At 41.2% G+C, this 13533-nt stretch overlaps 1 protein-coding gene across 1 annotated transcript in view; it reads right to left on the minus strand.

Annotated features, from left to right (window-relative positions):
* The window catches only part of WDR27 (WD repeat domain 27), a 103364-nt gene that overhangs the window by 22154 nt on the left and 67677 nt on the right, over positions 1–13533 (minus strand). Inside the window, exons 20-21 of the mRNA XM_040627498.1 lie at positions 10630–10727; positions 9537–9639 (exon numbers count right to left, since the gene is read on the minus strand). Coding sequence (XP_040483432.1) covers positions 9537–9639; positions 10630–10727 — 201 coding nt within the window. The remainder of the gene's footprint in view (positions 1–9536; positions 9640–10629; positions 10728–13533) is intronic.

Raw genomic sequence — 13533 nt, forward strand, 5'->3', positions numbered from 1 at the left:
GGTGATGGGCATTAAGGAGGGCATGTGATGTGATGAGCACTGGTGTTACATGCAACTAATGAATCATTGAACATTATATCAAAACTAACGATGTACTATATGTTGGCTAATTGAAATTAATAAAAAAAAATCAAAGCAATTTTGAAAAAGAAAAACAACACTGGAAGTATCACAATCCCAGATTTCAAGACATACTACAAGGCTGAAGTAACCAAAACAGTATGGTATTGGCACAAAAACAGACTTCTAGATCAATGGAACAGAACAGAGAACCCAAAAATAAACCCACAATTACATGGTCAATTAATCTTTGACAAAGGAGGAAAGAATATGCAATGGGAAAAAGACAGTCTCTTTAATAAATGGTGTTGGGGAAACTGGACAGCCACATGCAAAAGAATGAAACTGGACCAGTTTCTTAAACCATACACAAAATAAGCTGAAAATGGATTAAAGACCTAAATGTGAGATGGGAAACCATAAAACTCCCTGAAGAAAACATAGGCAGTTATCTCTTTGACATCAACCATAGAAAATTTTTTCTAGATAGGTCTCCTGAGGCAATGTATAAAGCCAAATTAAACTATTGAGACTTCATCAAAATAAACAGCTTCTGCACAGCAAAGGAAACAATCAACAGAACTAAAAGGCAACCTACAGAATGGGAGAAGATATTTGCAAATGACATTACAGATAAAGGGCTGGTATCCAAAATCTATAAAGAACCTATACAATTCAACAGCCAAAAACCAAACAGTCTAATTAAAAAATGGGGAGAAGACATGAACAGACGTTTCTGCAAAGAAAACATCCAGATGGCCAACAGACACATGAAAAGATGCTCAACATCACTCATCATCAGGAAAATGAAATCAAAACCACAATGAGATGCTATCTCACACCTGTCAGAATCACTAAAATCAAAAACACAAAAACCACAGGTGTTGAGGAGGATGCAGAGAAAGGGGAACCGTCCTGCACTGTTGGTGGGAATGCAAAGCGGTGCAGCCACTCTGAAAAACAGTGTGGGGGTTCCTCAGAAAGTTAAAAATAGAACTACCCTACGACCCAGCAATTGCACTACTGGATATTTACCCAAAGAATACAAAAACACTCATTCAAAGGGATGCATGCACCCCGATGTTTATAACAGCATTATTTACAACAGCCAAACCATGGAAGCAGCCCAAGTACCCACAGACTGACGAATGGATGAAGAAGATAAGCCATAAAAAAGAATGAAGTCTTGCCATTTGCAATGGCACGGATGGATCTGGAGGGTATTATGCTAAGTGTAATAAGAGAAAGACAAGTACATATGATCTCACTCAAATGTGGAATTTAAGGAACAAAACAAATGAAGAAAGAAAAAAAAGACAAAAAATAAACTCTTAGCCATAGAGAACAAACTGGTGGTTGTGGGGGAGGGGGTGAGTGAGTGAACTAGATAAAAGGGATTAAGAGTCCACTTACTGTGATGAACACTGAGTAATGTACAGAATTGTTGGATCACTGTTTTATACACATGAAACACTGTATGTTAATATAACACTGTATGATAACTACATTGGAATTTAAAAAATAAATTAAAAAAAAGAAAACTGATGTCATTTTTACTAGAGATAGATAAAACTTTCAGCGCATCTTGGGGACCCAAGAAGAGATCATTTATTCACTCAACAAACATTCTGGGTCTTTCCTGTGGCTTCAGGGCTATGCTTTTAAAATTGGCAAATGACCTTAATGCCATCAGACAACCACATTCTAGCAATGTAAATGCCACCAGACTCACAGCCACAGAGTCACCAAGCACAAGCCTCAGGTGCCCTCAATGCTGAGGCTTTCAATATACAGATTTAAGTAATTTCTGAAAAAGCTACTTTTGAATTACAATTTTAAATATTAGTTCTGTTCAATTACTGGTTGAAAAATATTCTTCAGGGTCTCCAATTATATGTAGGTTGAATCTCTTTAGCAAAACTTCTATATCTGTCTTTCAACTTGAATGTTTTCATCATTTTCTTTATTCATGTATGGATGCATTGAATTCTTTTTCTCCTTCATATCTTCTTTTTCCCTTATTATGCTCTCTGGAGTATCTACTTTCTACTATATTCATTCAAATGTGGCCTTTATTTCTGAAATTTTTTTTTCTAATGTTTTTCTAATGCTTATCAGTTTTCGTTTCATATACTCCTGTGTCTCCCAGTTTTATTTCCGAACTACTCTGTTTCTGCTTTAGCTGTTCTGTTAAACTTTATGTGTTTTCTTAATTTCCTTCAGCTTATTTTCAAATACATTGTTAAGTTTTCACCTGCACAGAAAACACATTTTTCTGTGTGGTCTCTTGTCTATGAGAATTTTTTTTGGTTCACCCTCATTTTTCTGTATTATAAAAAGGACTGTCATATCCGGAGTTTGTATGACACCATGGAATAGAAAATAGGACACACAGGAGACATAGAGCAGGCTCAACAGGCAAGCTGGAGCCCATCGTGGAGACTCCTGAACAGCACGTAAAGACTTGAGCAGTCCTTGGAGACGATCTACACGATCATAGACATGATGCTGCAGAATCAGCAGAGCATAGTGAGCAGAAGACCATCACGGTCAGCAATGATTTGCTTTCTAGCCATTAAAATAAGTTTGTTAAAGTCTTCCATTATAATTGAGGATGCTTCTTTTTCTTCTTAGGGTTATAATACTTTTGCCTTTTATATTTTGAAACTATGTTATCAGGTGTATACAGATTTAGAATTAGGATATTTTCTTTTTTATTATTAATAATATATAATGTATTACTTATTTCAGGGGTACAGGTCTGTGATTCATCAGTCTTACACAATACACAGCACTCACCACAACACATACCCTCCCCATTGTCCATCACCCGGCCACTCCATCCCTCCCACCCCCCCTCCCCTCCAGCAACCCTCAGTTTGTTTCCTGAGATTGAGTCTCTTATGGTTTGTCTCCCTCTCTGGTTTTGTCTTGTTTCATTTTTCCCTCTCTTCCCCTATGATCCTCTGCCTTGTTTCTTAAATTCCACGTATCAGTGAGATCATATGATAATTGTCTTTCTCTGACTGACTTATTTTGCTTAGCATAATACCATCCACATCATTGCAAATGGCAAGATCTCATTTTTGATGGCTGCATAATATTCTTTTGTATATATAAACCACATCTTCTTTATCAATTCATCTGTCAATGGACATACAGGTTCTTTCCACATTTTGGCTATTGTGGACATTCCTGCTATAAACATTGGGGTGCAGGTGCCCCTTCGGATCACTACATTTGTATCTTTGGGGTAAATTCCCAGTCGTGCAATTGCTGGGTCATAGGGTAGCTCTATTTTTAACTTTCTGAGGAACCCCCATACTGTTTCCAGAATGGCTGCAGCAGCTTGCATTCCCACCAACAGCACAGGAGGGTTCCCCTTTCTCCACATCCTCACCAACATCTGTTGTTTCCTGACTTGTTAATTTTAGCCATTCTGACTGGTGTAAGGTGGTATCTCATTGTGGTTTTGATTTGTATTTCCCTGATGCTGAGTGATGTTGATCACTTTTTCAATGTCTCCTGGCCATTTGGATGTCTTCTTTGCAAAAATGTCTGTTCATGTCTTCTGCCCATTTCTTGATTGATTGGACTATTCTTTGGGAGTTGAGTTTGGTAAGTTCTTTATAGATTTTGGATACTAGACCTTTATCTGATATGTCATTTGCAAATATCTTCTCCCATTCTCTCCGTTATCTTTGATTTTGTTGAATGCTTCCTTTGCTATGCTAAAGCTTTTTATCTTATTGATCCCATTTACAATTGCACCTAAAACCGTAAGAGACCTAGGAATAAACCTAACCAAAGAGGCAAAGGATCTGTACTCAGAAAACTATAGAATACTCATGAAAGAAACTGAGGAAGGCACAAAGAAATGGAAAAACATTCCATGCTCATGGACTGGAAGAACAAATATTGTAAAAATGTCTATGCTACCTAGAGCAATCTACACATTCAATGTGATCCCTATCAAATATCATCAACTTTTTTCACAGAAATGAACAAATAATCCTAAAATTTGTATGGAACCAGAAAAGGCCCCAAATAGCCAGAGGAATGTTGAAAAAGAAAACCAAAGCTGGTGGCATCACAATTCCGGACTTCAAGGTCTATTACAAAGCTGTAATCATCAAGACAGCATGGTACTGGCACAAAAACAGACACATAGATCAATGGAACAGAATAGAGAACTCAGAAATGGACCCTCATTGTATATATCGACCACATCTTCTTTATCCATTCGTCTGTTGAAGGGCATCTCAGCTCCTTCCACGATTTAGCTATTGTGGACAATGCTGCTACGAACATTGGGGTGCATATGGCCCTTCTCTTCACTACGTCTGTATCTTTGGGGTAATATACAATGGAATATTACTCAGCTATCAAAATGAATGATTTCTCGGGGCGCCTGGGGTGGCACAGCGGTTAAGTGTCTGCCTTCGGCTCAGGGCGTGATCCCGGCGTTATAGGATCGAGCCCCACATCAGGCTCCTCCGCTGTGAGCCTGCTTCTTCCTCTCCCACTCCCCCTGCTTGTGTTCCCTCTCTCGCTGGCTGTCTCTATCTCTGTCGAATAAATAAATAAAATCTTTAAAAAAAAATGAACGATTTCTCAACATTTGCTGCAACATGGACGGCACTGGAGGAGATAATGCTAAGCGAAATAAGTCAAGCAGAGAAAGACAATTATCATATGGTTTCACTCATCTATGGAACATAAGAAGTAGGAAGATCGGTAGGGGAAGAAAGGGATAAAGAAAGGGGGGGTAATCAGAAGGGGGAATGAAGCATGAGAGACTATGGACTCTGAGAAACAAACTGAGGGCTTCAGAGGGGAGGGGGGTGGGGGAATGGGATAGACTGGTGATGGGTAGTAAGGAGGGCACGTGTTGCATGGTGCACTGGGTGTTATACGCAACTAATGAATCATCAAACTTTACATCAAAAACCAGGGATGTACTGTATGGTGACTAACATAATAAAAAAATATTATTTAAAAAAAAAGAATTCATGGTGATGTTATAAAACATAAAAAAAAAAAAAAAGAAAGAAATGGACCCTCAACTCTATGGTCAACTAATCTTCGACAAAGCAGGAAAGAATATCCAATGGAAAAAAAGTCTCTTCAACAAAAGGTGTTGGGAAAATTGGACAGCCACATGCAGCAGAATGAAACAGGACCATTCTCTTACACCACACACAAAAACAGACTCAAAATGGATGAAAGACCTAAATGTGAAACAGGAATCCATCAAAATCCTTGAGGAGAACACAGGCAGCCACCTCTATGACCTTGGCCGCAGCAACTTCTTGCTAGACACATCTCCAAAGGCAAGGGAAGCAAAGGCAAAAATGAACTATTGGGACTTCATCAAGAATTATGATATTTTCTATACAGATCGGCATTGTTATCATTATTAAATATCCTCATTATCTCTAGTAATGGTTTAAGCTTTAAAGCCTACTTTAGACTTAACTGTTCTCACATCAGCTTCATTTCTCATCTATTTTCAATGTCTGTGACTTTATACTCTTAATTTCAATGATTTTTCAGCTGCACTCACAAATATGTTGAATAAAAGAAAATAGTGATCAAAAATTTCAAGAAAATTCAATGTACACAGTTGACTTACATTTGGCTCCTAGAAGAATAGATCCATATTTAAGTTATGTCATGGATTTCTTAGGTAATATCCAAGTAGTGCTCAAGCCTTCGAAGCAAATAAGGATTTGATATTCTACCTGAAAGCCACAAAGTCATTACGCATAATAAAATGTTAACTTGATGGCTGGATTTGAATTTGTAAGAGAGTTTAGGGTACATGACAGGATACAGAGAAAACTATCCATCTATCTATCTATCTATCTATCTATCTATCTATCTATCTATCTATCGAGTGCACACATGAGTGGGGGGGGCGAGAATCTTAAGTAGGCTCCATGCCCCGCATGGAGCCCGATGTAGGGCTCAAGCCCACAACCCTGAGATCATGACCTGAGCCAAAATCAAGAATCAGTCGCTCAATTGAATGAGCCACCCAGGCACCCCATATAGAGAAACAATTTAGAGGAAAAACCAAAAATCACATTATTTTCTTGGTGGTGGTACTAGTAACGCCAGCAAGGTTTTTGTCCAAAATCAAAAAAAAAAAAAAAAAGAAAAAGAAAAAGAAGCATCCAAAATGGTGGCAAATAGGTCATACTGTCAAATAAATGTTACTTATTTTAATTATTTAAGTTGCTTTAATAAATTTGCAAATTACTTATTAGCTACATAGCACTCACATTTCAGAATACATTGTATTCTTTGAGAAAACCTGAAGTATCTATTTCTGCCCACTTTCACATAATCAAAGTACCTCATTTAGAGTGAACTCAAGTATCTATCATAGCAGATGACAAAGAAAGACATCAACGGAGCACATTTAGTTACTTACGAACTGGTAAAATTTTAGAATAGATTTTCCTACTTAAAAGTTTCATAAAATAGTTTTCCATATTTTTAAATTCCATTCTCATCAAACTGAGTAAGAAAAAAGTTTAGACAATAAATATCTCAACTAAATAGTAAGTTCTTTTTTTCCAAATAAACTCTATATATAGTTTCCTTGAGTTTTTAGAAATTTCTCTGCCTTTTTTATTTAGATAACCCTCATAGACTAGTAGTAAGTTGAACTGTGTCCCCCAAAGCGATATGTTCAAGTCCTAACCATAGGACCTGTGAAAGTAATCTTATTGGAAGTAGGATCTCTGCTGATATGATTATGTTAAGATCATAAGATCAGCTTGGATTTAGAGTGTCCGGTGATCATTGTCCTTATAAGAGAAAGAAGAGGGAGCATGGCAACATCAGGGAAGATAGCTATGTGAAGATGGAGGCAGACACTGGACTGATGAGCCCCGAGCCAAAGAATGTCAGAGATCGGCAGCCAGCCCCAGGAGTGGAAGGGGCCAGGGCACTTGGTTCCTCAGGGCCTCCAGGAGGAACCAACCCTCCAACACCTTGATTTTAGACTTGCAGCCTCCAGAACTGTGAGATAACAGATTTCTGCTGTCTTAAGCCACCAAATTTGTGGTGATTTGTTGCAATAGCCCTAGGAAACTAACACAAAGCCTTGTTAAATATGTTGAGGACAAATGGATATGTATTAGTTTCTATTCCAAATCCACCATAAGACATGTGTGTCTAACGTGTAAGGTATGTTGGGGAGAGGAAGGGAAGGAGATTTCATTAAAATAAGTACACTGAGGGGCTCCTGGATGGCTCAGTTGGGTGAGCATCTGACTCTGGATTTTTGGCTCAGGTCATGATCTCAGGGTCATGAGATCGAGCCCCAAGTTGGGCTGCACACTGGCTGCGGAGCCTGCTTGAGATTCTCTCCCTCCCCATGCTCTTCCCCCACCTCTCTCTCTAAAAAACTTAAATTAAAATTAAAAAATCAATTTAAAACAATGAAATGAAATAAGTACTTGGGCCGGTCCATGGGGTGGCAGCTGGTGTCGTCCTGCCAGCCTGCAGTGGGGCTGGCAGCCCTGGGCCACCATGTTCCAGACTCCTCGGTGCTCCTCCACACCACACGCCCACCAAGAAGTGGCAGAAAAGCCATCTGCCATCAGCTAAGAACCTGAGGCAGGACTCACTGGAGAGGAAGAGAAAGCGGACATTCCTGTCAGCACCGTAAGTACCTGTGAACTGTGGCAGGAAAAGTGAAATGGGTCACTGATGTGGAGAAGTCAGTGCTGATGAATAACTCTGAAGAGCAGGTGGATCCAAGTGACAGAAAGCGAGGGCTGGAATTTTTACTGGATCAGTGTGCAAACCCACCACAACGTCTGTGGCATCAAAACTGTCTATCGGCTCTCAGACCATCACACGGTCAACTGTTCTGAACCATGGCCAACTGACCCAGAACGATCTGATGGTGGAGAATACGAAAAGCCACAGGAAGGAGCAGGAAAAAGAAGGGGCTCCTCTAACAGAAAAGGTTGGAAACACAAAACACCCCCATGCTGCCCGCTGACCACAACCTGTCTGTGGAGGAGTTCAGAACAGCCGCTCCAGGTCACGAAACCTTGTGGAAAGCCCAGGCACAGGTGTCTTTCTGATCAACAAGCACTCACAGATCAACACGTGGTCCCAGGACAGCAAAATGGCTCTGGCTGTGACACCGTCCACTAAAGAAGCCATGTGATGTCTCCGAACATCAACGACCCATGACTAACCCGCGAGAGGACATCCAACCCGCGATGGTTCTGGCGTCTCCGCCCGCCCGCTGAGTGGCTCAGTGAACACGGCTGAATTTGGATTCCACCGCTTTTGCTCAGGGAAGCACACCCCGAGTGAGCTGGACCCCGTGTTTGTTTGTGTGTCTCACCAATCAGAAACACCCCCACAGCCACACCCATGGGGAAGGGTCGTGAGCAGCCTGCACTCTACCTGGACAGCAGCCTCCGCGAGCTGCTGGACGAGGTCCACTGGGTCATCATGCAGTCGTTGCAGGCCACGGCACAGAGGAACAGCGACCAGCAGCGCTTCCAGTGCCACAACTGCGACACCATCGCAGACGACAAGCTGAAGCGCTGGCCGACAGAGGCGCAGGAGTCCGGCTCTCCCCTCCAGCACCGCCAGCAACTAGACCCATAAGTAGTAGCTGACCAGTGACGCCCTCCATACTGCGGCTCCTAACGGCAAGACTACAGACTCTGGGAACAAGTCGCCCCAGAGGAAGTCCCCAGCCATCGTGAAAGTCTGTACAAGGAAGAGCTGGTGCGGGGTGACAGGGCTGACCGGGAGCTGAGAAGTCGCCAGGGCCAGTCGCTGGGGCCCAAAGTGGCCGACCAAGAGACCGCGGGATGCCCCCACGACCAGACAGTGACCACCAGGAAACACGGGAGACTGCATCCTAGACCCTGCCAAGTCCTCCGTGCACCAGGGCCTATTCTGAAATTCCCTTCTTCTAGAGTTTTTTCCCTTCTTAAGCCCTGTAAATAAATAAAGGCACTTCTTTGGAAGGTTAGAAAAAATAATAATAAAATAAGTATATTTTATAAAATAAAATAAAAATTGTTCCCTAAGATATCAAAAAGGAACACTCCCAGTTAAATACTTTGATCTGGTATTTTATTTATTAGAGTCGTTATGTGGTGATTCACAGAAAATGCAGCACGTAGCAATTCCTTTCCCATGGAAGGCAATTTGTGCAATGATTGATAAATGAATAAAGAAATAAACTGATATATGACTGGGGTTTAAAATAATCCTGCCTCACCAAAACTAACACATGAGGACCTTTCATAACTCACACATTACTCTTATTAAAATACTACTACTTGCAAGTCTCAAACCCTGGCCAGTAGCCAACCTTCTTAAAATAGATTTTTATCCTCATGTGCAACAACATTAAACAGTTTCCACAAGAATGAGTCTAGAGTCTCACGGCTGAAGACCAAAAAACACGCCACAGCGGTACTTACATGTCTGTCCTCTGCACCAGAAGCCACGTAGCGTCCGCAAGGGCTAAAGGCAATCCCACATGGGTATCCGTGGTTTGGATGTCCTTCAAAACAGCGCTCGCATCTATAGGAAAAAAATAAATACCAAGAGAAAAAAATGATTTTTTAATTTAACACAAATTAGGGCAAAGGACACTGACTTGTAGCCTGTCTTTACAATAATTAACACACCAGCACTGAGACAACACACTCTCATGTGAGTTATTAAAGGCAGGCCGGTTACTCTGGAGATCTTTAAAAAAATATAAAAACGAACGTTTTCAAATCATAAATTATTTGGATCAGTGATTCAAAGACTTTTGGGAGGTGCGACACTCTTTCAAGGCTGGTCAAGTGCCACAACCAACTACTTACAAAGTGTTACATAAAACCTGCTTATTGTTACAGATGTCAGAGAACCGATGCTGGTGTCACCCAGAAAATCTCCAACACCTCTGGGGATGGCCAGAGCCGCCCAGGGAAAGCCTTCGCAAGTGTTGACCAGCACAGGGCTGGGCTCCAGGGAGCTCCGCGATGCCAAACAGAGCCACACCCGGAGACGGCCTCGGGGAGCATACCCTCCCCACGTGAGAGCGGTTTCTGTATTCGCTTAGCGATTAGAGGAGAGCAGAGACACAGCTCATTCTGCCCTTGCAAATCGGTATTGTGCGTGCACACACACAAGTGTTGATGACACTTTGTTACATACGTTATCGATTTAGTGATTAGTCCCCATAGCAGAACTATCTTTTTAGAGAACAGGAGTACACATATCTACGTGTTTGCATGACTAGAGTTTGAGCATCTCCTCACCTCCCTGTGCATCTTTGACCCTCAGGGGTCACAAGACACTCACACAGCAGAGGAAAGACCAGCACCCTTTCTGTTAGCATTCCGAATTGGTGTGACCAGTTCTCAGATGGGTCAGCATGAATCCGTTCACTACAACCTGGTCGTATTTAGCAAAGAGATCAAACCGAGTTTACGGACCCTAAGGCCACATGCCTCAGGAGCTGTCACAGAAGCGCGTCCCGTGTGTCCCCGGCTGCGACCTGCAGGCCAGGGCGGGCCTTACCTCAGGGTTCTCAAGTCCCACAGCTTTATGCTGTCCCCGGTGGCTGTGGTGGCAAAAAGGTTATAAACCTGGTGCTGTTGGGTCGTGAATGATGATCCCTAGAATTGTAAGGGGAAGAAACAAGATGTGTTCTTTAAAGGCTGAATTAATAAACATTACACTGGTGATATCTAACAACGGTGAATCTGAAGTAAGAAACTGACACTGAAGCACGAGAGACTATGGACTCTGAGAAACAAACTGCGGGCTTCAGAGGGGAGGGGGTGGGGGAATGGGATAGGCTGGTGATGGGTAGTAAGGAGGGCACGTATTGCATGGTGCACTGGGTGTTATACGCAACTAATGAATCATCGAGCCTTACATCAGAAACCAGGAATGTACTGTATGGTGACTAACATAATAAATCATTATAAATAAATAAAAAATCATTAAAATAAAAAAAACAAAACCCTGGACTTAGCAACAATCTGCATAAAGAAAGGAATACCTTAAGAATCAGAGTCTGGGGTCTTTGCATTTTTATTTTTTTGAATCAAATAATTATTGAATTTGAACATACAAATTTGATTAAGAAGTCTTTTTTTGCAAATGTATAGAATTAATGATTTATTAATATTTATAAGTGCTTATCTCCTACCACATCCTATACACAGTGATCGACATAGAACTCCTACAAATAAACAATATATAAACAAACAAACAAAAGAAAAAAAAAGAAACTGACACAAAGTATTTCTCTTATTTATAACAATTTCAGAATTGGCCTCCAAAAACTTCCTTATGAATAATTACTAACGGTACATTCTGACCTTAGGAAGTGTTGGTGTATGTTTTCTATGTATGAAATGCCACCGAGAGTTAGAAAAGTACGATAAAAGATAAAAAAGACTACAAGATTAATGTACCAGAATTTATATTTAAATTTATATCTTCAATAAATTATCTGAAAGATGCCCTGAATGGGGCACTTGAGGTTTGAGGTTATGAATCTGCCGGTTATCAAGCCCTAAGGCCCCCGTGCAGGGGTCTGTGCACAGGCTTGCGTGGAGCCCCGTGCATGTCCCTGGTGGGGTCCCTTGGAGGACCTATGCCTGATCCGATCATCACTTCCCCTCGGGCTGCAGTCAGAAGGAAGGCTGCAGTGACTTAAAATAGCTCCTAGAAGGGGCTCAACTGCACTCCACGTACAGAACCATTTTTGGACCCAAACACTAAATAATTATGGCTCATAACAATGTCCATCTTCCTTCCATGCCAAGAATATCCAAATTATTAAGAACAATGTAAAGAAGTGTATCTGACCCTTACTGAGCACATACCTCGAGGTTGTTGTTCAGGCACAAACAGGAAACGAAGGTTTACACAAATCAACAGCAAACAGAGAGTCTTCCCTGTGCCCACAGCATTCTGGGCACTGAGCACTTCATCCTCTCAACACACTTATGAGACGTAAACTACTTTATACCCATTTCAGGTGAGAAACACGACACAGAGGAATCCACTCAGGGCCCCCCAGCCCCTAATCCCAACATAGCTGAGGCATCCACAAGCGAGCACGGGGTCAAGCCAGCTTGGTAAATCGCAACGTCCAGACAATGCAACAGACACGACGCGAACACCCAGAGACCGTCCACAAAACACCAGGCACTGGGCAAGGCACTGAGTCTAAGAGTTTAACAGAAAGGCGTAGTTCCCCAAAGGCAAGAGAAACAAAAGATAAAATGAATTTATGGGACTTCATCAAGATTAAAAGTTTCTGCACAGCCAAGGAAACAGTCAGAAAAACTAAGAGGCAGCCCACGGAATGGGAGAATATATTTGCAAATGACACTACAGATAAAGGACGGGTATCCAAGATCTACAAAGAACTTCTCAAACTCAATACACGAGAAACAAATAAGCAAATCAAAAAATGGGCAGAAGATATGAACAGACACTTTTCCAATGAAGACATACAAATGGCTAACAGACACATGAAAAAATGTTCAAAATCATTAGCCATCAAAGAAATTCAAATCAAAACCACACTGAGATACCACCTTACGCCAGTTAGAATGGCAAAAATAGACAAGGCAAGAAACAACAATTGTTGGAGAGGATGTGGAGAAAGGGGATCCCTCCTACATTGTTGGTGGGAATGCAAGTTGGTACAGCCACTCTGGAAAACAGTGTGGAGGTCCCTTAAAAAGTTAAAAATTGAGCTACCCTATGATCCAGCCATTGCACTACTGGGTGTTTACCCCAAAGATACAGACGTAGTGAAGAGAAGGGCCATATGCACCCCAATGTTCATAGCAGCAATGTCCACAATAGCTAAATCGTGGAAGGAGCCGAGATGCCCTGCAACAGATGACTGGATTAAGAAGTTGTGGTCCATATATACAATGGAATATTACTCAGCAATCAGAAAGAACGAGTTCTCAACATTTGCTACAACATGGACGGCACTGGAGGAGATAATGCTAAGTGAAATAAGTCAAGCAGAGAAAGACAACTATCATATGATTTCTCTCATCTATGGAACATAAGAACTAGAATGATCAGTAGGGGAAGAAAGGGATAAAGAAAGGGGGGTAATCAGAAGGGGGAATGAAACATGAGAGACTATGGACTATGAGAAACAAACTGAGGACTTCAGAGGGGAGGAGGGTGGTAATATAATAAAAAATCATTATTAAAAAAAAAAAAAAAAAGGCGTAGTTAGAACACCTTACAACACTGCTAGTTTCCTGAAGCTAACCAGTAAAAAACCAAAAGCATTCACTGGGATAAAAAGAGAATTAAAATCTGTTTTCAGTCAATCCAAGGAGGCTAAGGAGGAAGAAATGAAGAAGCCAAGAAAATTCATGATAAACAGAAAGTACAGAAGTTTTTTTTTTAATGTAGAAGAGAAAGCAGAAAATA

Source organism: Ursus maritimus, unplaced genomic scaffold (assembly GCF_017311325.1).
Source record: "Ursus maritimus isolate PB19 unplaced genomic scaffold, ASM1731132v1 scaffold_13, whole genome shotgun sequence".
Taxonomy (NCBI): Eukaryota; Metazoa; Chordata; class Mammalia; order Carnivora; family Ursidae; genus Ursus; species Ursus maritimus.